The 24,603-nt window shown below is 38.7% G+C and overlaps 2 protein-coding genes across 5 annotated transcripts in view; one reads left to right on the top strand and one right to left on the bottom strand.

The window, feature by feature from the left end:
- The window catches only part of WASHC4 (WASH complex subunit 4), a 38,163-nt gene extending 33,082 nt beyond the window's left edge, over positions 1-5,081 (top strand). For 2 of the 3 annotated variants that reach the window (XM_059815982.1, XM_059815983.1), the window contains 5 exons: positions 424-567; positions 1,521-1,617; positions 2,093-2,289; positions 3,299-3,398; positions 4,868-5,081. In XM_059815982.1, coding sequence (XP_059671965.1) covers positions 424-567; positions 1,521-1,617; positions 2,093-2,289; positions 3,299-3,398; positions 4,868-4,932 — 603 coding nt within the window. In that variant the 3' untranslated portion in view covers positions 4,933-5,081. Of the gene's footprint in view, positions 1-419; positions 568-1,520; positions 1,618-2,092; positions 2,290-3,298; positions 3,399-4,864 lie in introns of all 3 variants that reach the window. The other variant, XM_059815981.1, reaches the window with a different exon arrangement.
- Positions 5,082-8,697: 3,616 nt separating this feature from the next.
- Positions 8,698-24,603, bottom strand: part of APPL2 (adaptor protein, phosphotyrosine interacting with PH domain and leucine zipper 2) — a 39,092-nt gene continuing 23,186 nt past the window's right edge. For both annotated transcript variants that reach the window (XM_059816010.1, XM_059816008.1), the window contains exons 9-21: positions 23,902-23,984; positions 18,123-18,281; positions 16,821-17,009; positions 16,460-16,502; positions 16,326-16,382; positions 16,123-16,211; positions 14,335-14,487; positions 14,165-14,217; positions 12,455-12,629; positions 11,717-11,753; positions 11,447-11,587; positions 10,665-10,712; positions 8,698-9,803 (exon numbers count right to left, since the gene is read on the bottom strand). In XM_059816010.1, the coding sequence (XP_059671993.1) occupies positions 9,675-9,803; positions 10,665-10,712; positions 11,447-11,587; positions 11,717-11,753; positions 12,455-12,629; positions 14,165-14,217; positions 14,335-14,487; positions 16,123-16,211; positions 16,326-16,382; positions 16,460-16,502; positions 16,821-17,009; positions 18,123-18,281; positions 23,902-23,984 (1,356 nt within the window). In that variant the 3' untranslated portion in view covers positions 8,698-9,674. The remainder of the gene's footprint in view (positions 9,804-10,664; positions 10,713-11,446; positions 11,588-11,716; positions 11,754-12,454; positions 12,630-14,164; positions 14,218-14,334; positions 14,488-16,122; positions 16,212-16,325; positions 16,383-16,459; positions 16,503-16,820; positions 17,010-18,122; positions 18,282-23,901; positions 23,985-24,603) is intronic.

Genomic DNA, 24,603 nt, shown 5'->3' with positions numbered 1-24,603 from the left:
TTAATTGCATTTTTGTGTGTGTGAAAAGTTCAACTGACTATGCAAAAATACTTGCTCTTAAAAGCACTTATGCAAAGTGGCATTTGTACTAATAGACTGTTAGAACCTCGTTTCTTGGTAAAATCCTTGCGGTTTAAAGGCTAACAAGCTTTCTTCACCACATGCCTGACATCTACTTTTAGAATGTCCAGGGCCTTAGGAAAAAAAGATGCAAGTGTTCTATTCGTAGACGTTTTTTGAGAAAATTAAATCAAGAAACATGATTCAAGGTGGCTGTAGGGTGTAAACTTGGACACTCTGTTCCAAATACTGGATTGTAGGTGTCGCCAAAGGGTGAAGAGAGGGTTTTTATCCCAAGGGGTGAGTAAGCAAATAAACTTCTAGCAGAAATCAAGTAACACATTGCTTATCCTTTGCAGGCAGTTGGACTCTGTCCTCAGTGACCTCACACGTAACTTTGCAGAAGGAACGGAGTACTTCAAAATGCTTGTGGATGTATTTGCTCCTGAATTCCGCAGTCCAAAGAATATGCATTTGCGGAACTTCTATATAATTGTTCCCCCACTGGTTAGTATTTGCATTGTGTGTACCAGTACTTATTTTTAAAAAAAGTATTAGATCAGGTTTGCGTTTAAGTACTTTGTATTTGGCTGTTGACTAGCATATTCTACTTTTTTGCCTGATTATGAGTGGGATTGTTTTGAGTGTGGCTTCGTTGATAGTTGTCCAAAGCCATGTTTTTCTTTATTTACACCAATTCATGTACTAGCACTCAAAAGGTAACTTTAAAAACATCTCCTATTTCTATCAAATTTGGAGAAGCCGAGATGAAAAAGGAGGAATTGGAACAGCAAGGATGAACAGAGTTTAAAATCATGTTCTTCAGCTCTCTCGTGTGTGCTCTTTCCGCATCACATTAGGTATCTTTAGGCTCTTTTAATGTCATGTTCTAATGCAGTAAAATTGGGGCCCTCTCTATTGCAATTGGAATTGCTTTTCTTAATGAGTTTTGTTTAGAAGGAGACCAACTGAATTGAGGTGATGCACACTTGAGTGCAGCATTCTGTGCATTTGGGAGCAGTTCAGTTTGAAGGCCTAAATGATCTGAACAGTTTAATGTGTAGCAACCCATTTTAGAAACTAATTTTGGCATGCCAGTAAGCCATAAACTTAAGACTGTGAGAGGACAGAATGTCATGGTGATAGAAGTGAGGGAAGGTAAAGGCTCATGACAAATACTTCTGTTCTTTTTCCTTCCCATTTCTGGAGGGGGTTTTTGTGATAAATACAGTTTCAGGACTATACCATCCATTTTAGTTTTAAAAAGGCGTTTCAGTGTAGTTAAATTTGAAAGTGTGTCATAGGTTTTTGAGAAGTTCTTAATATACACGTATTTCCATCTCTCAAGAGTAGTTACTGCATACAGACACATACCCATGGCTCGGTATTACTACCTGGAACACCTTTTAAAATTTGTGAGTCTCTCTTGATGATTCCAAGACAGCTTTTCACTTTTTCAGACCCTCAATTTTGTAGAGCATTCAATCAGTTGCAAGGAGAAATTGAATAAGAAGAACAAAAGTGGAGCAGCTTTCACTGATGATGGGTTTGCCATGGGTAAGTTTCAGCATGCTAATGAGCCTTTGGGTAAGCCAAAATAATGGATATTTGCAAGAAACGTTTATATTTTGTGTGTTCCCGTAATTAAAAATTCCATAATTTAAATTTGGGTTGTCTTGGCTTCAGCACAATGGATTTGAGGGCTATTGTTTTGTTCAGAGTCTCCTAAGCATGGAATAGCTGAGTATGGGAGCGGTTTTGTCATACGTTGGTGCTCCCCAATTTCTTTCAAAGCTTGCAGATCTCAGCAGATGAGAAGGTATGCAAGTCTTTGAATAAGTTATGTGGTTTTCAAAAATTGAAGCTTGTTCTTTATTACGTTTTTTTCCTGTTTGATTTAATTGTAAACTAATGGCAATTTAAATTTTAATTGTGTGGGAACTATCAACTTAGGCTGATTCATTAAAGACATTCACAAAATGTTTTACAAATTACATGTTGACTTTAGTCATTAACAAACCATGTACCATAGGTGTGGCTTACATTCTGAAGCTTTTGGATCAGTACCAGGAGTTTGATTCTCTGCACTGGTTCCAGTCTGTTAGAGAGAAGTACGTGAAGGAAATAAGAGCAGTAGCTAAGCAACAGAATGTGCAGTCCACTAATCAAGATGAAAAACTACTGCAAACTATGAACCTTACCCACAAGCGACTGGAAGTTTGTTTACAGGTATAGCGTGGGTCTAGTTATCTATTCTGTATTGAGTTCCGCACTTAACCCTCACAATTCAGGTATCTGTTTGCTGATGGAGCTTATCAGAAGCAAAAAACATAGAGCATTGTCTACAGCAACAATGCAAAAAAGAGTATGAAGACTTGAGGTGTATGATCCGAAGGGGATGTCGTTAAGTATTTGCAATATTTGAGTGAGTCAGGAACTTGACCTGGTTGGTTGGAAGTCTTTGTCTGATGGTGTTTGAAATCTAATGCAACTAAAACCTAAACAGCAGAGAATAACTTTTTGGTTGAATTTCTTATAACAAAGGTTTTACATAACACTGTGAACCCTCAGAGTTGCTTGGGTGTTAATTCTGAGTTGCTGAGTTGAATGGTGCACCAGCTGTCAAATAGAGGAAAGATGCATTTCAGTTCAGGTTTCATCTGTGGTGTAAATGTGCGCTCTCTCCCACCCACCTTTTGATTTGGGGAGGCTATGAGGCAGATCTGTAGTTGGCTATTTATAAATAGCCCATGATTACATTCTGTAAAAGCACATCTGTTGTTGAAATAGATAAAGCCCTGTATGTCCTCATGACTCCCATGAGTGTGCACTATGTTTGGTCCTCTGCTATTACAAAAACCACATCACTGAACAGAGTTCAGAAACTGATCAAGCTTGTGGTCATTTAAATTATTGGCTTGCATGATTTTCCATGGGCAAGTTGCTCCAAATTCTCACTACTGCTATAAACCTCATTTTCAGCCTCAGTGGATTAGTGACAAATTTATTGCACTGATGCTGCTTTGCTTAAATTACCCTTTAAAGTTTCTGGCTGATACTTGCTTTGTAAAATGCATGTGAACAAGGTATGAACGGAGGAAGATTTTCAAAAGCATTTAAGTGATTTAGATATTGAAATCTAGTTGCCTTAGATGCTTCTGAAAAATCCTACTTGTATCTGTCTACAAATTCATTCTTGTGATACACTGACACTCCTCTTCTGTATCTTTTCCTTTAGGAATTTGAACTCCTTTATTTTTCACTAAGTAGTGCAAGAATTTTTTTCAGAGCAGATAAAACTGCAGCAGAAGAAAACCAGGAAAAGAAAGAAAAAGAAGGTGAGTGAATGCTATACATAAATTTTGGTTCATGAGAGTGTGCCTTAGTAGGGAAAGTGCTTTTTTTTCTTTTTTCCGTAGCTGCTTTCTTTCTAGTGGGTTGATTCAGTATTCCAGAAAGAGTTTTTGGGGTCAAGGGTGATTGAGGAGTCAAGAACAGCTCACAGAGACCTTCTTTGGAATGGGTGAATTTCAAGCTGGGCTTCTGCGGTAGGGGGAACCCAAAAACACCACCACCACAAAAAAAACCAACCAACCCAAAAAAATCTGGGACAGGAAGAATTGCATACTTGCAGTAACATTAAATTCAGTAACTTGAGCATCATGCTTACCCTCTCAGTTACCAATTTTGACAATGACAGCCTTTTCTGTACAACCTTAACTGGTGTGAAACAAGCTGGTGTTTTTTACCTGTTGTTTACCAGCTGGTTTTCAACCTATGTAGGCAGATGATGCAGATACTGTAGGTGACTTTCAGATGTTTATGATATGTTTTGGTCTACCACTGAATTATATTCAAAGGGTAAGATCTTAATTTGTGGTATGGTCTCTTGATTAGGTAACATGGGTATTTTGCATTTTTATGTTCATGCTTATATATTCTCCCTCATGAATTCTGGAAGATTCTCTTGGGTATCAGAAAATTCTTTTCAAAGACATGAGAATGGTCCCAAGGATTAAGATATAGGAGTGCAGTTCAGTCACAAGTTACTTAAAAACTCTGGTAGCAATATATTAAAAAATGGAATTGGTAAATAATTTTCCACTGTAGTTCTGACAAAGACACAAGTGACCTGTGAGATAACTTATCTTTGGCGCAGTGACTGTATTCTTCTGCAGTAGGAAAACAGTTCGAAAAGAAAGAAGTCTTTTAGCATGAATTAATATTTGATCATATTCAGTGAAGTTGCTCAAATAATTGCTCAAGTCAACTCAAAAAAAAAAAAAAAACCCCAAAACACAAAAAAACAAAACCCCAACTATAAGCATTGTGATGAGTAAGAATAGACATATTACCCTGGCTGCTTCAGGAGAGCATTCTGTAGAACATCAGTTACTTAATTATGTTTTAGGTTAAATATTCGCTGTTGTGATATGTGTTCAGTTCTTTGAAAAATGTGTTTTGTGGTGAGAAAAGCTTGAAATGCATACCAGGTTGAAAAGCTTTGAACATGTATCTTTGCCTTCTACTGTAATATTTGGACTTGGACTCTGCAAAATGTGGGAGCATGTATATGTAATCTTTACACAAGTTCTACTGATTGCAGAAACCTTTCATCCCAAATATAGATTTCTTCATAGGGCCAGGACCCTCTGTGCTGCAAGGTCAGTTTGCATATGCTGACCATGGTATACTATATCAAGTGTGTTATGACATCAGCATAATATATATGGTAAGACTTTGTTTTTACTGCCTTGAATAAAATGTTAAACATGATCCATGTCTTAATTTTTTATTTTTCTAGAAGAATCTGTTAAAGCAAGCAATGGAGATCTTTCCAACTCTACGCCTGCAGATCCTGTTGTGAAATGACGTGGCTGGTATGGGTGATGATTACTTACTCGAATAATTCATGTTCTTGTCATTATCAGTAACACTCTGTAGGGGTAAAAGCTCTAGATTTGATTTACTTGCTCTGTTAAACCCAAGAGAAAATGTACAGTAGTATACTAGCATGCAGTGAGGCTAGGTCTGTGTTTGTCTATATTTCCTGTAGAAACTTCTGTTTTTCAGGAGTTTACATTATTTACAGCACTTTCTTTAGATTGAAAATAATTATATAAAATGTTGACCTTGGAGGTAGTTATTTTAAAGTACAGATGTGCAGATAAAAAATTCTTACTTATTTTTAGATGCATTCTTGCATCTCTAACATAGCATTTAAAAAATAAAAAAAAAAGACTCGTAGGACATTGGTCTAAGATTTGAACTGGTGCGTCTCTTCAACCAGAAAAAAAAATTGAATCAAGATACTGTATCTGTTGTCCAAAAAATAATTCAGACATGTTTTTACGCAGTCCTGTTGTCATCTGGGACTGCATTAAATACACTGGAGGTGTAACAGTGTATGTTGTGAATGTATGTTAAAGCTATTACACAAAATGGAAATCTTTATAATGTTTTATTCCACAAACCCTTATCATTACTATAGATAGTATTTATACAGTGGGAACTTAAGATCCTGTCAGGCATTTATTTTCCCCTGCTGTTTTTTCCCCCATATCAGAGAATGGGAAAAACAGAAAAGTTAACATAAATTACTTCTCATTTCATACCGAAGGTCTGATTTGCATCCACAGAAGTAAGGAAATCCAGAGCCAAGACAGAACCACAATCAGCTCTTCCTTTATGACCAGACACTGTGTGGTGGGTGTCTGTAACTATTAAGTGATCTTACACTTCATGAATATGTTGTGCCTAACTGCAAGTTTCAGCCTCAAGTCTGTATTTTCCTAGCCTTTGTAGGTCTGTTGTACTGTCTGTGTTGTTCATACAGTCTTACATGCCTGGTTATTAACAATAATTGCACTGCAGGCTTCAGAAGCTGCTGAACACTGTGAGAACTCTGTATAAATATAACATCTATTAATGCCTGCAAGTAGAGGTTCTAGATTGTGCAAGTTACTCAGATTCCTAACTCAAGTAAGTAGCTAGACGTAGTTTAAAAGTAAACACCACTTTCATTAAAAGATATAGTTGTGTTTTGATCTCTCAGAACATAAAACACTTCTAGGTCTTACTAACTAGTATAAACTACTCTACTCAGTCCAACTGAGAATTACTTTTTGGGGGGTTTTTTGGCACTCAACTGTATTTTTAGACCATACTTGCCAGCTTCTTTCATCTCTTCTAATTACAAAACAGGTAATGTTTTAATGGCTTAAATTGTTCTACCCACCCTTGTGTCACTGGTTAAGACAATTCCTGATGTTCTTCTGATTCGCCCTTTCCTGCCAGTCATTTCAACATTCAGAAAGCTAGGACAAATGTTTTGTTGCAACCGGAAAGACCGGACTGATATGAAAGTCCCTTTTGTTGGTTCTGAAATCATGATACAGAAACTTCATGGACTGTTTAAATCAGCTGGGCTCATTGAAGTTTTTATTTTTAATTCATTATAACTGCAGAGACTGCCCTAAAAATGCTGCATTACTTGATTTATATTTTTGCTTTTTTTACTTTGATAGATATTTTTTTCATAATTTGTGTACACTTTCTTTTTTGACCAAGTTGTGCCCGCACTGAACACTCAGTAGCGCTGCTGAGGTCAGCATTCTTGCTGCTGCTAATTTCCATACTGTTGCAATTGCAGTGTACATATTTCCATATTCCATATTTATCTGAAGTCATGTAAGTTCTTGGCTTGGAGTGGCCAAGCACTGCATTTTGTTCTTCCACAGCAGCTGCAGAACCATGTATAGATGGTGTTCGTTTCCCCCAGGATGGAGTTGCTTGGTAGCTATGTGCAGTCAAGACATTACCCGTGCTCTAATAAAATCTGCACTTGTATTTTCCCTTCTCCCATTTTTTTTTTTGGAAAGACACTATCTCGGATAGGTGGTACTTTGCAGTTGAACATAAATTGAATGGTGCATTTTCTTAATGTATGGTGGTTAACATTCATGTGGTTCTGACGATGGAAATTCTACAGGAAAGACATAAGCCTATTTTTATAGAACCCTGTATAATCTGGGAGACCTGAATGTATACTGTATGTGGCAAAAATATATACATACACACAAATATGTACAGTGATAATAGAGCTATTCTTGCTAATACAGCACTGTAGTTTATATTCACAAATATTTTTTTTGGTCATGTAGCAGCATATACATGCAGAAAACTTTTCTCATCTGAAATACAAGGTGGGTCCTGGATTTGGATGTCACATACTCCCCTGTGTCAGTGAGAGTCACATTAAACCCTTTTTCCTGTCCCCAACCACCTGGAAGAGGTGCAAAATTCTTGCTGTGGTGCTACTACTATTTTCATAGCTTTTGCCCTCCTGTTCTGATTACAGGAACAAAATGGACCCTAACTGCTTGTCTGGAGATGAGACAGTGGAGCTAAAACAAAAAATCCCCCAAACTAAACCCAACATGCTCATGCAAAATTCCCAGAGGTGATAAAAGGAAAATGAGGATGATGAGTTTGCTGCAGGGACATAAAAAAGATCTCTAGGGTTTTTTTCCTTCGAGTTGGGGGTGGAACAGACTGAAGGCCTGTCTTTCTCCCTGAGAAGGCAGCTGCCTCCACTGCTCTTGTGTGTTCAGCCTTATGACAAGGCTGTTGCATGGACAAGTGGTAGCAGCTGCTCTTCCAGAGGTCTTGCAACCTGCTTCTGATACAGTGCTGTGCCTTTTATGCCCGAAGCCATGAGGCTGCCTTGCCCTCCCTCCCTGCAGCATTGTGGTTAGGGGGCACAGAGCACAGCTGACTAACTCACTTTCAGGCCCAAGGCTGAAAGATGTTTGCATTGACTGGTGGTAAGTGACAGCTGCAGCAGCAGCCACCTGGTCAGTGCTCCACTGGGAAGTAAACTGCTGCTGCTGAAGGGTAGAGTCTGGAGGTCCTAATGTGGTCTGTAATCAGAAGTAAATTTGAGTTTTCATCTGATGTCCAACAACAGCTGTTTTCAGCTTCTCAGGTACAAAGGACCAAATGTAACACTTAATGTTTCCTAACTCATTGTACAAAAAGGTATTTTGTTACCTCGGTCTCTTTGGTTTGTGAGTAGAGAACATTATGTATGTAACTTAATAAATATAATTTTGAGAACCTCATTCTTAATGTTTTCTGTAACATCAGCTGAGTAGGTTTTAATTTTTTTAATAAGACAGCTTCAACTTTTATTTATGAAGAAGTCTTTGTGTCAGTTACCAACAGTTCTCTTCCATGGTTCTTTTAAACATTCAACAACCAGCTAAACTGAATTTATTCCATGTCAAACACTTGCAAACTGGGCTCTTTCAGATGCTGTAGCACAGATTCTGCTTACAGAAAATCTAGTTTCCCAGTAAAATGCTTGAGCTAAATTAAATTTGAGGAATTTCAGCCATTTGTTCCAGTTATTTTATCTTGATTAATACAAACTATGCCACACATTATACACACACACACACACCCCAACCCCCCCCAATAACTACTGTTTATTTTGTTTATTTTCATTTGTTCTTGCAAAGTACAGTTTCTCATGTTTTCAGGTTAAACTGGAAGGGGAAAAAATCTGAACTTATTAGCCAAATACATCTAGTGTTTAATTTCAGGAAAGTACTATGAGACTAGTCAACACATCACAGACTTTTATAATCTAGCATTTTATTGCTCAGTTTCTTAAAACCAAAGATTGCTGCTAGACACAGCTGTTGCATGTCACCATAATGTTAAAAATACAAAGAATTCTTATTATAAAAGTACTTATTTGTCCCACAATTATCATCTCTGGCAACTTAACTTTTAAGAAACCTAACCATAGAAAAACTGCGCACAACTAACATGCCACATTTGTTGACTACTTCTGATGTTTGCATGTCAGTGGTATTTAGAATAAATCAAGGAGGTACATTATGCCCATTAATTACAGAATGTGTGAGTGCGGTCCCCATGAAGGTAAGAGTAGGCACTTAGATTTGTTTTGTAAGCTTATTCTAGATGCAATATAAAAATAATTATATTAACAGGAAAAATTTAGTGTTTAACAAATTGTTTTGTAAATAGGCTAGCACAAAAGATAAACCTTGTTGCACTTAGACTAGACTAAAAATAACTTCATCTGAATATAAAGTAAATAGTGCATTTTTAACCTTCATTCAGATGCACATAGTCATGCAAACTATGAAAATTGACTATGGTAGGAAATTTGAGGCCTGATACTTGTTAAAGGAGCTGACAACTTATGACTTGCACTAATTTCAGTGGAACTGTAGCTGCTCACCATGTAAATCTGAAGACATGACATTAACCCTTTGTGGCCAACAGCTGTGCTGCCCTAACTACCAGCAGCAAGGGGCTAATTCTGAAGCACTCCCTAAGATTGTCAGCTTCCCAGACACACCTATACACTACACATTCACAACTGCAAAAAGCCTCAAAGGCCAAGCCCTGCTGCTGTTTCATCGTAAATCCAGAGGCAGCTCCACTGGCAAGACGCCACGCTCACTCTAGCAGGAAGACAGAAGCTGGCCTTGTGTGTGCGCAGATGGCTGAAAACCAGAGATTTTTGCAAAACTGCTTTTCCTGCTCCCACACAGGCTGCAGGAAAGGATAAGAGTCTTTTATGCTTCTGATTCCTCCCCTTCTTCATGTATGGTTCCATCCTCTTCTGACTGATCATTCAGAAGCATGAACTTTCCATCATTTGTTAATGGCACAGACTTCATCAGCTGAGCTAATGCTTCTGGGTCCTGAAGAAAAACAAAAAAGAGTTCAGCAGGCTGCAGCAATCTTTCAGAGGAGCACACAGTTTTCCCAGTACTTCTTGTTAAGCTTTTGCAACTTTTTTTTTTTTTAAGACAACCTTTATCTAAAGGTTTGCAATGTAAATAATCCCTTTTGGTTCAGTAAAACCAACCCTTGGGTATATAAGAAAAAAAAGAGTCATTCATTTTGAGCCTTTATTTTGCTGTTCATATCTAGCATTGGTATAATTACTTAAAAACAAGGAGAAAAATAACTGTATAAATAAATCATTTACTATACCTGTGCTTATTGCCTGTGACTAAAAGCTCATTCCCCCAACTTGTTCTGAAATCTCAGCAGCAAAAATATACAGCAAATATTCATATATTACTGTGACATCTTTATATAGATAAATTTATTTACAAGGGGCGAGGTAACTTTGCCATTCATTTTCAGTGGAAAAACATCGTGCGTTTTTTCCTCCCTAAGGGAGGAAGCAGTATGAGTTTCTAAAAGTAAAACACACATGTGTGTGATTTACACTTCATCCCAAAGAGTTTGTTTGGGTTTTTTTGAAAGCTTTGCTCACAGCTTCCTTTCAAACATGAACAACTGGATTTGTATAGTTCTGAATTTGATTTAGGGTGGCAAATTTTATCTCCAGTCAAGCTACTGCAAAGTCAAATAATTGAATTTATTTTTGTATGAACTACCCAGGGGCTGTGTTAAATGATGTCTGCAAAAATTTGTCTTTAGGGAGAGCGGCAGTTCTTTTTTCTTACCCACACCAGAGGTACCTGAACAGTGCAACCAAAAGCAGAATATGATGAATCACAACACAGATGTCGGGAATGAAACAAACTTACCTTCTGTGCCTCAATGATTTCTTTTCCCAAGCTAATGGCATAGCAAATCTAAAAAAAAAAAAAGAAAACCCACACGCCCCAGTATGTAAAGCTCAGTTCTGGTTTGGTTTGGTTGCTTCATTAGGACTGAAACACGTAAGTGTCAACGCAAACTTAAGTCTTAAATACAGGTCTAAAAGCAGAGGTGGAATACCAATTCACCATCTAACTACATAAAAATAAAACTATCTTACGTTCTGCTTCAAAGCTCACTTAGGCTGGTAGGTCTTTGTACTCAACCCAGTTTTATTCACCAAAAGTTTTATTTCCAAACCTGGGGGAATCTTTTCCGGTGCATGTAAGAGAGTTACTGTTTTTTAAGATAAAAATTCTCCAGCACATTCCTTATTTCCAGTAGTCTGTTGTTACTGTATGCAGCAAGCACCCAGTGGTGTTAACACAGTATGACTCTTTTGTCTTTGAAAGCTTTATAGATGCACATGTCTCAACATAGCTGACATTCATTTTTGTTAGTGCTGGGGCTAGACACACACACTTTCCCCTAACTCGGAATATTGGTCTTAGCAATCACACCCTTTCCTTCTTGTTGTTCATGTTGCTGCATTATCTATAAATTTAGTCCTTTTTAGACATAAGCCATCAAAGGCTTGCATGTTAAGGCATGTTTTCCTGGCAAGCAATTGAGCTGCTCTTGCTTCTATAGCACTGTTTCCCAGATATGTAAGCCAAGAAGCCTAAGACCTGTTTTCTAAATAAAGTATTTTATTGGATGTTATGCAAACCTTTTCCCCTTCTGTGTTGCTCTCAAAAATATACGCGCTCATGGATTCTTCTCCCAGAGTCTCACTGAGATGGACCACAAAGCCAATCAGTCGCCTGTTATCCTGATGAGCAGCAAACTGTGTCACAGTAGCAAGTTCAAACTGGAAAAGTATAATAAAGAATTTATTTTTTTAACCAGCGTATAGTTAGCTTGGTCAGGAGCTCAGGTTCACGTCACTGAGTATTCAATGCTATGGTCAAAAAACAGATTGAAAACAAAAGTTACTTACACTTGTTCGTGTAACTTGGGTTTGAGGATCTATTAACCTGCAATTACATGTAAGGGGGAAAAAAAAAGAAAGTAAATTATTTTAGAGTGATTCTTAGCAATTTCAAGGTAAGGCAATCACTATAGCAATTTTACAGATAAGGGAACATATGCACAGGATCAAATGCTTTATCTGTGATTTCAAGTCGGTCAATGGCAAGGTTCAACTCTAAACCCTGACTCTCAGCTGCTTGGCACGTATAGGTCATAGCATCTTTCTGAATCACTAATTTGGTAAGCATCCTGAGTGTATGGACTAAAACACTAATATGCATATAGACATAAACGCACTCCAGCTAAAGTAAATGTCTTATATCAACATGTTCTACAGTGACAATACTGACAACAGGACAGCAATGGCTCTCTTGCTGTTACTACATGTCAGGAAAGAAAATCTTCCAATGCATTTATTTGCATCTTTTTCTGTACCTTTGCGGGGCCCTTCTGTATCTTTGTGAGGCCTTTGCAGCTCCACTACATCCCCTAAATTTTGGTAGGATGTTCTTACAACTTAGTCAGGAGGATGATTTCTAGATACTACACAGTATCTAGAAAGAGAGAGAAATTTTTACTAACTAAAGTGAATCTCGGGATCTTGCTCCCTCAAAGGGTGTATTTCTTGGAAAAACAAAACCAAAAATACTAATCACAAGTTGTATGAAGAGAACAGAATGTTGACAAGTTGAAGGTTTTACAGTACCTCAAGTTCTTGCTGGTGACCATGAGATGGGATTCAGTCATACGGAATATGTTGTGAATGGCACGAGCAGCTAAGACTTGTCTCATAGCTTCATAAATCACCTCACTTGTGTCATCTGACTGAACAGCCATAGATCCTAAAAACCGAACTACAAACATCTGCTGCAAGAGTGAATCTGGAAGATAAAAGGCATTACTTCCTTCACTATGCTACTTCAATTTTCCAATAGCTAAAGTTATCAATGAAATAATTTTTTTCACTTTGGAAATTCAACAGTAAACCTGTGAGTGGTGACTTCCTGCTGTGAGCCAGATAATGCTCTGACCCACTTTTAAACAGTGCTTGAACTGGCAGCAAGTGGGGGGGGGCAGGAAATAAAAAAAAAAAAAAAAAAAAAATCACAGTTGCTTGGAAGCTTTGAAAGTGTAACTGGTCCTTTATACCTTATTTGATTAGTTAGTAAAATTCACTTGCCTATTTGTCATCAGACACACATAAACTGTGCACATAAACTGTGGTAAATTTATGATTGTGCACAATCCTTGGTTTAAACATTGTATATTCCTCTCTTTCTTCTATGTCCTTCTGACCTTCCATGCAGCTGGTTCCAATGCAGTTTTCATTAAATCCTTCCCTGCTCATTGATTATCACCATAAGACTCCTATTTACAACTAAGTAGCCATTATGCAACAAAGCCATCATTTGGTCAGGCTCCCTTGACGGCTGGTGGTGAGCAAGGTGAAGTGAGATGAGTCCTGCTGAATGTGACTGCTCAAAGGCCACAACAGCTGTGTCTACATTGCACAAGACACTACAAAGATTGTTAAGCATCAGCTTGAGCTGAGCTACGCAGATCCACCTGTGCAGTCTGACATGCAGGGCAGTCACCTAAGCACTGTACTCTCTTCTGCATGCTGCAGTGGAGCAGGGTGCTGCTGCTGCTGACAGCGCGGAGGTGCCTGCTTGTCACAGCTACTCCGCTGTCAGGCAGCTTGCAACCACCCTACCTGGCAATGGGACAGCACATGCAAGTGAGAGTGTTCAAATCGGTAGGTTCTGCTTTGGTTCTGAATAGTTTTCTGACGGGCTGGGGGTTCCAGACAGCGGTTGTAAGTGGCAGAGGAAGAAGAGAACAACCAGGGTCTGAGCCCTGCATGTACTGGTAGAGGAAGGTCAGGACTGCTGACTGTTACTGGCATGTCACTGGGAGGAGGGAAAGGGGGCAGCAGTAAGAAACTCCCTTTGCTGAGGAGACATGTTGCTGCAGCTAGCTATATGCTGGGCCTCTGTGAGATTTAGATTGTGGATTTCAGAGTACATGTGGGTAAGAAATGGCTACTAAGCAGCCTCAAACTTGAGCAGAATTATAATACAGTCCCATCGAACCCTTTCTAAACAAGTCAACAGCTACTTTAAAAGAAAAAAATGGAAGACAAAAACCAAGCAAAGCAAATCTTTTTGCCTTTAAACATTTGAAATAAACCTAATCTGGAATACAGCTTAGACTGCCAAGGAAAAAGGTGTTTGTTTTCACAGGCAGCGATGTTTAAAAGACTGGCTTCTGAAAGGTATAGTCTTCAACTATACTATGGCTCTGTTACCACTGCTCCATGGTGTGAGGTGCTCTCATTAAGAGACACTGGATAGCTGATAGCTGAATTAGGCCTAAAAATTATGACTAATTTTATCTGGAAAAATGAAGCACTGACCTTCCTCCTCATCTTTGCAGCTCTCTTCAGATTCCCCAAATGGGTTTGCACGCCTATGAAATAAGAACTCTAATTAGAGATTCTGGTCACTACACACACGTGCTGTAATACCTGATTTTCTCCCCCAAAATCACTCTGTTAAAGTGACTGATCACTGTCTCTGGCCATACCTGCCACCTCTGTTCTGGTCCAGGAATTCTGTGGCAGGCAGTACGATATCAAATTGAATCGGTGTTCCAGGAGCAATGAGTTGCGGGGAGTCCTGAATGCCAGCTGATTCATTGGGAATTATTTTATCATTTTCCGTATTCTTTACATTCTGGCTAAAATGAAAATGGAAAAAAAAAATGTTTCAATCAATCAATGACACCCTATCTTTGCTCTGGAAGGGAGACAAGAATATTTAAAAATCCAAAGCAGGACGGAACCACTACACATAAACATAAATAAGAGTATCTTCCTATTTACCTGTTACTGAGGACGCTAATAAAATCTCTTATTTTATTTCTTTGTACCTAAAATTATTTAGGAAAAAAGTAAATGCTGGTATATTAAACCTGAATGCAGAGCAACTCTGAGTGTGGGCGGACTTTCAGGAACAGGTTGCTGTTTGCCTCCCTCCCCTCTAGTGGCCATATTTACAGCCCCATTATCAGTTCAAACAGCAGAGACGTGGACTTGTGTCTACAGGTGTGCATGGCAAGCCTGACATCTTTTTACGATCTTACTTGGCCACAGGCTTGTTACAATGTGATAGTTAAGAAGAAGCGTTACACACTGGGTCAGATTTCTTCCTGCACCTTTTCTCAAAGAGAATGAAATGCTAAGTTTCCCACAGCTACAGAAGTCATAACTATACACATCACTACATATGGTACACTGGGTTTACTAGCAGCATCCTTCTATTTCTAGAAAGTTTTCTGGTTGCATACAGATGCAAAAGTGACTTGGAAGATCAGTTGTCAATGAAACAGCTATTTCCTTTGCCCAGTAAAATAGATGGCAATATTCTTCTATTTATAAATCTGTAATCGAAGTGAAACAGTTGTACTGTGAATAAAATTAGAAAGAAATTGACTGGCATTCCCCATGGTTATCTGTGGAATCTGTAAGCAATGATAATAAAGGGAATCATAAATGATAGTAAAGGCACTGGCCTGAGAGGCAGAAGATCTGGAAAAGATTCAAATTTCTAGAAGTAAATATCTGAGTAAGAATTTACAATTTTCTGACAAAATTTGCAGACAAGTCTCTTCATGTTAAAGAGTGTGACACAAACTTGCCCTATTTTATTTATCACACTGCTTCTGAAAGCAGGATTTCAGTCCAGCACTGGGCTTGAAAGCCAACTCTGATGATGAAGTCTGAAGAATTCTCACTGAGCAAGATACTAGCATCATATGGACACAAAGAAACAATACATAAAATATGTATTTTGAATATAACCATATCCTAGAGCATTATTAACAATTTTTGAAGGAGGGGAGCCTTTTTGATTGACCTGAATGAGCACAAGAGAACAACAGTAATTATTCTGACAGCTGTGTAAGGCATATTCCTGTGATAGACTGACAGGAACTGCTTGAGGTAATATGCAAGAATATACTTACTTCAATGTATACTGGGGACTCTGCTGTATTACACACATTACAAATCATCCCCTTACAGCAAAGCACTTAGAAGTAAAGCATTGTGTTTGTTTCTGAAGAAACAGCAAAATCTCAACGGTAAGGGCAAGGAGCTTCAAAGCTGTGATGTGGAGCAACAACCATTACCCGCAACACTTAGCATCTCTTACAGCTTTCAGTAGAAAGCATCAGAAGTAGAGGAGAATTTGCTGGAACACACAGGCTTGTAAAGCCAGGGCCTAGGTGGGGCTTTCTGTCACGTGACTGTTGCCCTGTAAAAAAAGCATGACTGAGCACGCAGTCTCTGGTCTGTGCAAGTGAGAATGTTACCTCGGGTGGTGAACATCATGTTTTTTCCCAAAGCTGGTAATGGGAGTCACTGCTTGTAGGGCTGTCCGATTTAACTTGATTGCAGCTGCCTATGAAAACAAGACCAAACGGCTCTTTTACACATGTACTTTACATTGCCATGTAAAGAAAAAAGGGAAAGCAAGTTGGAAGGAAGGGACTGAAAGATGGAAACAAGCTCCCACCTCTGGATTGTCAGTGAGATAGATCTGTCTGGAGATGTTGTTGATAGCACATATCCACTGGAAGGGAAAAATGAAATTGAACTCTTCAAGCTCACTTGTATACAAGAGTAACAGCATTAAGAAAATATTTTTACCTCCTCGTATTCTTTCTTGCTTTCTGCTTGAAGGGTTATACCCCTAAAATATAAACATAGTGTATCAGTGCTAACAGTGGACACCAGGACTGTTTGACTCCAGGCCTTACAATAATGTCAGCAAGCTTTGTGTCTATTAATCATCAAAGGAACAAAAATCACAAATAAGGTGCAGCTAAAGGATACCGCATGTACTGTTGAGGCAGTTGTGGGGGAGGCTGAGAAGGAACATGCTTTTAATTTGGAAACACCATTCTGGAAACCCAGAAAGGCTTACTATTAAAACAAGCATGCTTTACATGAAACAGCATCTGAAAGGGTGGGTGTGACTGGCTGTCCTCAGACAAAAACTGTCTCATACGCTTTGCCTGTAGGAGTGGTGATTTGAAAGCAGTATCTTCTGTCTTCGCAGTCTACAGCCATAACAGAGCAGTTGTCCAGGTCCTGAATCAATCCTCCAGCTACTGCTCCCCTTGGCTGACACATCAAGTTGCCACCTTGAGTGAAGAAATACAGTCTTTCCCAAGTTGTAGTCACCAGACCTGTTTTACTAAAGAGAAGATGCAGTGATAAAGACTCACTATTTAGAAACTACTCCAAACATATATGAAACTGCAAACATATCCTGATGCTAATCTGAACTTTATGTTCAACCCTGGAATTTTTTTTATGAGGAGTCTCTGTTAAGAAGTAAAAGCAGCACCTCTTCCTAGCAGAGACTTATCCTTAATGAAAGCTGAAGAATTAAACTAATTCCAAACATCCCAAGTTGAAAACATTCTCTGCAGTATCTCCTAGTTAAGGAATAAAAGAATTATTGGTATTGAGTAACTGACAGGAAATACTATTAAGCTGGATTAAAAAAAGGTATTTTCAAGCTGAAGAGCAGCATGAGCAATTTCAACACAAAGAATCATCATTAAAATAAGTATCTTCTGCAAGCAGTATCTCAGAGTCCATCTTCTCCCTGGCTATGGAGTCCTATTATATGGTAATCCAGCTCTTAGAATGCTATAAGAAATTAATAAATGTTCACTTACAAAAAAAAAAAAACCAAAAAACTGGTCAAATAGAAATAAACTGATACTTAATCAATCACATAAACAGGATTACTACATGCCACCAATATACATTGCTCCTGCGGAAGCTGATGGGAGATTTTATTCGGAAAATCTGCAGACGTAACTCCACATATGGTATACATTTAAAGTTATGCATCTGCATTGTCCATAAAGCTTTTACTTATGTAAAGCAGGTTGTTTAAGAAAACATGTATTACTGACAAAATATAGCTGTTTATTTTTGTGAACACTATGTTTTCATTAGCCCTAAGAACTGGGAACAATCTGAACCCAGCCCCATCAGTTTCTAATTTTTAGCCACTTGAATGCAGGAAATCATCCCTGTAGGTGAATTCAACCAGAAGTAAACTCCTGTTTTCAGGAAAACAGTCTCAAATGCCTCTAATTTGGTTTAAGCTTTTAAAACACATTTCTAAAGATGACAGAAATACTAAGGAGCTGAAGAGTACAGCTACCACAGTGATTCAGAAGCCTCAAACATCATTACCTGAGGAGTCTTTACGACCTAAAAAAAAAAATAAATTAAAAAATGTAGCAACTAGTCAGCAACTAAAAAAAACAGCAGGTAGCAACAGTCTTACTTTCTAAGATTAAGGTAGCCAGCCTTCTGGATGAGATTTCTATTGATAGCAGGTGAAGTTACATCAGAATCTGGGGTGTAAACAGATTCGTTAACTGCAGTTAAGTCCTGCTGGGATACCCTCATTTTTTCAGCTTCAGCATCCAGCTCTCCCTGTATGCTGAAGAAAAAACCACAACAAGAAAGCCGTCATGAGCCAATTTATACTAGGATATAGCTAACATCTGTAAGCCAAAATGAACAAAAATACCAGTTGAGATTATATTGGAGAGTAGTGCAAGGATAAAGTTTATTTTTAGAATGAACTTGATAGGAAATATAATGTAAGACTACATGTCCAAGGCTTTCTCTAAGGACTAGATAAATCAGTGCAGTTAGGAAAGAATGAAAGAAAGAGGCATACAATAGGCAACTAACTACTCCCAGAAAATGTCATCTGAGCTTAGAGACAAGATACATATGCTCTGAAGGTATTAACAATAGTTTAAGGAAAATATGGCTATCTTTGGCAGGCTGGCAGCAAAAGCACAGCCAGGATTTCCCCTTGCTTTTTATTTTGAAAGCCCAGCTTGAAGATGTTACTCTCAGTATGTCTCATACAGTAGCTATGCTTTCTTTTTTGCAATTCGTACTAAACACAGTTACCTTCTTTCCCCAAACAGTATAGAGACATAATGACCAGAATTATGAGATTGTTTTGTAAGACTGAAACGAGCATCATGAGAAATGGTTAAATGTTAAGAGTAAAGAATTCAGTTTATTTTTTGAGAGACAGGTTCTAAAAGCCATGCTTGTATGAATTTACATGCTGAACATACAGAGATGTTGCCCTAGTATAGCAACACAGTTCAAAGTAGGCTTTACTATAGTATCTCTTGGCTTTCACAGAACTTTGTCTAATTCCTGCAACTGTGTAACATGCAGGAATTCCTGCCATGAGACCACCTATTAACTGGTCATGGATTTTCAACAGTAAGTTTTAAATGAATTCAGAACAATACAATAACAAAATCTATAGCTCAAGTCTCATTTTAGCTTTAATTTTTGTTTACAATACTGTCTTCCACTTCGGCGCGATTCAGAAAACATCCTTGGTGCAGGCTGGCAAAGCTGAGCTCTTTTTGAATGTATCTGTAAAAGTCCAGTTTGCTGAAAGTGGTAACTGTGCAGGGGTGTCCAAGTGCAAAATCTAACTCAGCAAGTGATAGTTCATTGCAGAAGCATTATACAGATATATACTGCAATGCTGAATATCTATGTATTCATAAGCTTCCTTTAAGACACATTTGGCATAAAGGGGGAAACAGAGCAGCCATTTTACTGGAACAAGCAAGCAGAGAGGTCAGAGTTGTCATCATATGCCAGTGAAATACCTTCATCACCTTTTTCAGCCTTACTGTCAGACAATCACTGGGAACCACTTAGTTTTCAGAGGTTCCTGCAGACCACTTGACAATCTCATCACACCAATAAACCTGCCTTGTTTCCATCAACCTTAGTAAGTCTGTGTTTCACTTGCCGACTCTTCTGATCAATACACATCAATGCAATGGGCATAATCAGAAAGTAACTAAATGTCTGCCATTTTGAAAATGCAACATAATGAATATAATTAAAAAAACCCTATTAGATAAACTGTACATAAAAGGGCTTGGATGTCCATGTCAGCTGCAAGCACTATTTGGTGCATCTGTGGACAAGGAAGTAGAAAACATTTTTAGACCACGTGTTTGTACTGCCCTTCTGTGAACCTGAGGCCTGGCTACATGTCTGTGAACTGAGGTCGTGGTCCTGAGGGAGTTGGCTAATGTCCCTGCACAGCTGGTCTCCATCATGCTTAAAAGTTCACTGCAGTCAGGAAAGGTTCCTAATGACTGAAAAATGTAAGTGTGACACCTGCCTTTGAGACAGGCAAGAGAAACAACCTGGGGAACTACAAGCCAGTCAGCCATACCTCAGTCCCTGGGAAAGTTACGGAGCAAATTCTCCAGCCATTTCCAAACACACAAAGGACAAGAAGGCAACTGGGAACAGCCAGCACAGATTTACCAAGGGCAAATCATGCCTGACCATCCCGATTGCCTTCTGTCATGCAATGACTAGCTTGGTGGACAGCAGAAGAGCAGTGGATGCTGTTTCACTTGACTTCAGCAAGACCTTTCACGTGGTCTCCCATAGTATCCTTATAGCCAAATTGGTGAAAAACAAACTGGAAAAGTTGACTACAAGATGGGTAGAAAACATGGCTGGACTAATGAGCTCAAAGGGTTGTAATCAGTGAGACAAAGCCCAACTGGTGCTGAGCTATTAGTGATGTTCCTCATGGGTCAATACTGAGGCTTACAGGTTTACAGTCTTTAGTAAGAGCTGGAGAACCCATAGGACCAGATGACACCAAATTGGGAAGACTGATTGACAGATATGGTAGAGTGAAGGGCTGCTGTTCAGAACGACATTGACATGCTGCAGAAATGGGCAGACAGGAACCTCATGAAGTTCAGCAAAGACAAATACAAAGTCCTGCCTGGGCTGGAATAACCCCATGCAACTGTAAAGGATGGGAAGCATCTGAATAGAAAGCAACTTTCAGCAAAGGACCTGGGGGTCCTAGAGGACAAGTTGAACATGAGCCAGCACCATGCCGTTGTGGCAAAAAAAGGACAGTCACATCCTGGACTGCATGAGCAAAAGTATAGCCAGCGGGTCAAAGGAAGTAATTATTGCCATCTGTTCAGCACTTGTGAGACTCCAACAGGAGTACCGTGTCTAGTTTTGGTGCCCCAGCACATGAAAGACAGAAACAAAGTCAAGTGAAGAGCCACCAAGATGGCTAGGGGGCCAGAACATGTGACATGAAAAGAAGCTGCGAGAATTGTTTTTCAGACTCATGAAATGAAAGCTAAGAGCGGGCGCGATCTTACTGCTAGCTTAACTACCTGATGGGAGGGTATAGATGGAGCTAGACCCTTCTTGGGGGTGATAAGATGAAAAACAACGGACACAAGCTGTAATCAGATACTATGTGTGTCATGTGTGTGAGAGAGACAGAGAGAGATGCTCAAAATTCGACTGGACACAGTGCTCAGCACTCCACTTTGACTGACGCTGCTCTCATCAGGGGAGTGACTAGATAGATGACCTCTCGAGGGCCATACTACAGCAGCTGTTCTTTGACTTTCAGAGAAACAATACTAGCAAATATTTGATTTCTTTATTAACGTTTCCAAACTTGGAGTTATTAACTGTATCCAGGCTACTACGAAAACTCATGAGGTGGAAACATAAGAATACCTGTCATTGCATACATTAGAAAGTCATTAATACCTGCACCTATGCAATAAGCAACTTTCTCTCTACTTCCTGCCCAGGTGGTTAAACCTTTTGGAGAAAATGAGCACATAACACAGGGTGTACACAGCATGACCAGAGATCCATGTAGTCCACTATCCTCTCTCTGACAGTGGCAAAAAGCCTGTGGAAAAGTACAAGGCAAGTACATATGATTCTTCTCCCATTCTCCCCAGTCTTTTGTAGAAGCTGGTGATATTCTGTAACTGTTGAAGTAATCTAGAGACACAGCGCTGCATTTAAGTCAGCACTAAGCAGTACCTGACTGGCCAGATGAAGAATCACTCTTGCATCATGGTATTAGTCTGTTTCACGTTAGCTTATTTCTACCTTTTCCGCATTTTTAGAAAGCTGAGACTTCCTAAGCTTGCACATCACCTCCAAAATGAGACCAGCTGTGTGCAACTTACCACCTAGCCAAGTCATGTCAGAGGCTGAGTTATAAAGGCTGAGTAATATCATCAAATCTGAATTAAGTTAGACCATATTTTGCAAGTTAGTGCCTTTCAACATTATCATTAAATGTCAGAATAAGAATTTCTTAAATTCCATTTTGAAATAAAATGGAACAGTGCTGTCAGTTTTTACATAAGCGCTACTTCAATGAATGTTTTCATCAGTCATTTTTGTTGCACCACAAATTGCTTCCGACAAAACTGCCCTGGCATTTTCATAGTTCCCAAGACTGGATTTCTCTTCCTAAGGCATGTTTCTCTTATCTCCAAGGTAGAAAGGAGAGAAAAGCTGACAATTCTTAAATTATATGCATTTGTGGCAACTAGGCCAACTGGTTACTGAGAATATTTTAATGATCTGTCCTCTCTTACATGTTTTTACACTGTTAGCAATATTCACTGTATAAATGAAAATACTTTTAAATATGAAGACTCAGTTTTACAATCAGCTTAAACAGATGCAAGACTACATCACTGCTGAAATTCTGCAACTGCACAATGGGTTTCATTGGCTTGTTGTTCCAAGAAAACAAATCTGACAAATAAAAAGCTTTTAGCTTGATTAGCAAGCAGATCTGACTCACTGAGGCCTTGTGATCCCTAGCACTAAAGAAGGAAAGGAGTGGGCAGCACGGTTTTCAGTGGCTGTGTAATCCTAAGTCATAAAACCATGTCATTCACAATATTGCAAGCTTCTCTTTTGGTTTTTCCAAAGACGTCACACTCCTGTACTAGTTACATTTCTGTTGTACTTTCAAGCTTTGCTGTGTGACAGACTTAAAACACAAAAAACAGACTCAGCAAACCAACTGAGCAGCCTATTTTTGCTTCCATTTACTACTGTGTACTATCCAGAATCCAAATCCATCAGACTTTGGAAAACTAGGGCTTATTCTATGGTAAGGATCCAATGGCAGGTTCCTCACTGTACCTGTAAGACACAAACAAGGTGCTCTAGCCATACTAAATAAAGGGCACTATTTCAAGGGAGTTTAAAATCTGTCCTCCAGTCTGCACAAACGCTATGTAGACTGTGGAGGGATTTATTTCAGAAGTGACTGTGAAAAGATAAATGAATAAGTATAGAGGTACAGGAAGTAAAGAATCGTTTAGTGAAAGAATCTACTATACAACTGTTCTCAAATTAACAAAGTATGCATTATTTAAAATGCCACCAGAGTCAGAATAAGTAATGATTTGGATACAGTCCAATATAAAAGGTATGAAGCAATAAAGTGAAGGGCTCAGTTTAGTGTTCCAGCTGATTTAAAATAAATGATTAATGTTCTCTCTAACATGATTACATTTTAAATGTAAAGTTTACATTTACAGGGAATTAATTATAAAGAAATTGTCAATCTTCACTACAAGTTGGGGGGAGGGGAAAGAAAAAATGATCACAAAATTAGGAGTACAAAAAAGTGAGGCAGTTTATTGAAATAAGGACTTAGCCAAAGCAGGCTGAACTCTGTGGACCAATACAGCCTATACTGGATGCAATGAATATGTTCTCTAGGGCGAGGAGTTTTGTTTGCCTTGTGTAGCTACAACATCAAACACTATAGGACCTAAATCCTTATTTGGGAGGTTAATGGGTTATTGTTAGAGTATTATTATAGAAGACCCAGCAAGTATAAATATCTCTAATTCAGAATGCACTTTAGCTCTATAATATTAATTCTGTTAACCCATGTCAAGCCCAGAGTCCATGCTTTGTGTCCATGAAGAGACACACAGATGTAAGAAAGCATGTTAACACTTTACAGTATATAGTTCCTGGCTATACTGTAAAAATACTGTCTGCAGTGCACTAACAGCATTTTCCTTTACATGTACAAACATAGTCTCCTTTCCACCTGCTGCTTTAACAAAGTATGCCCAACAATGCAATGCAAGCATGGAAGGACTCTCATGAGAAAGAAACAGAGGCACTCTCTGTTATGTGCTGAAGGTTACAGTGCTAAAGTATTGTGTTACCTTTGAACCATGTCCGAAACAGATGACAAAAAGCTGTCCATTCTTTTGGAAAACATCTCTGCTCCTTTCTTAAAAAAGTTGATCTGAAAAATAATTAAAAAAAACAAAACAAAAAACCCCCAGAAATGGACACTGGAAGTTATCTTGGCTTTGGCAGACAAAGAACAGATTGTGGGGACTGTGTTAACAACGATCCCATTATGACTGACACTTTGGGCTAGCGATCAAATACACGGTCAAAACAGCTGCGTTGCCTTTCTTTGTATGTCTCACTCCTGCAACTTTCCACCCTTTCACACACACATAAGCTGCTTGCTGCTAACAGGTATGTTTGCAATGAGCTTGCTAAATGACTGAAATAAGGGAATAGGTAGCCTTCTCCCATACTAGCACTGCGCAGAATTGGGTCTAGTGGTTTCTAAGAGACTCTGTGTGCAATGCCAACATATCAAAAGGAATGGGACACAAATCATCTATTAGATTTAGTAGCCCAACCTGGACTACCAACTCCAACCTTGACATTTTTAAACTGGTATGGCAAAGTTAATCAGGAAAGTGATGAAGTGTAGCTGTGCTAGCATAAGCCTCCAGGGCAATCAGTTATATCAACTACAGATTTTCCATGGATTTTGTTGTACTGAAGGAGCTAAAAAAGAAGCTACTAAGGGCAAAGTGCACATTGTGTGACAGAAGATGAATTCA

The sequence above is a fragment of the Gavia stellata genome, chromosome 4, assembly GCF_030936135.1.
Source record: "Gavia stellata isolate bGavSte3 chromosome 4, bGavSte3.hap2, whole genome shotgun sequence".
Lineage (NCBI taxonomy): Eukaryota > Metazoa > Chordata > Aves > Gaviiformes > Gaviidae > Gavia > Gavia stellata.
Note: the sequence above shows the minus strand (reverse complement) of the source record. Positions and strands in the feature narration are given on the sequence as shown.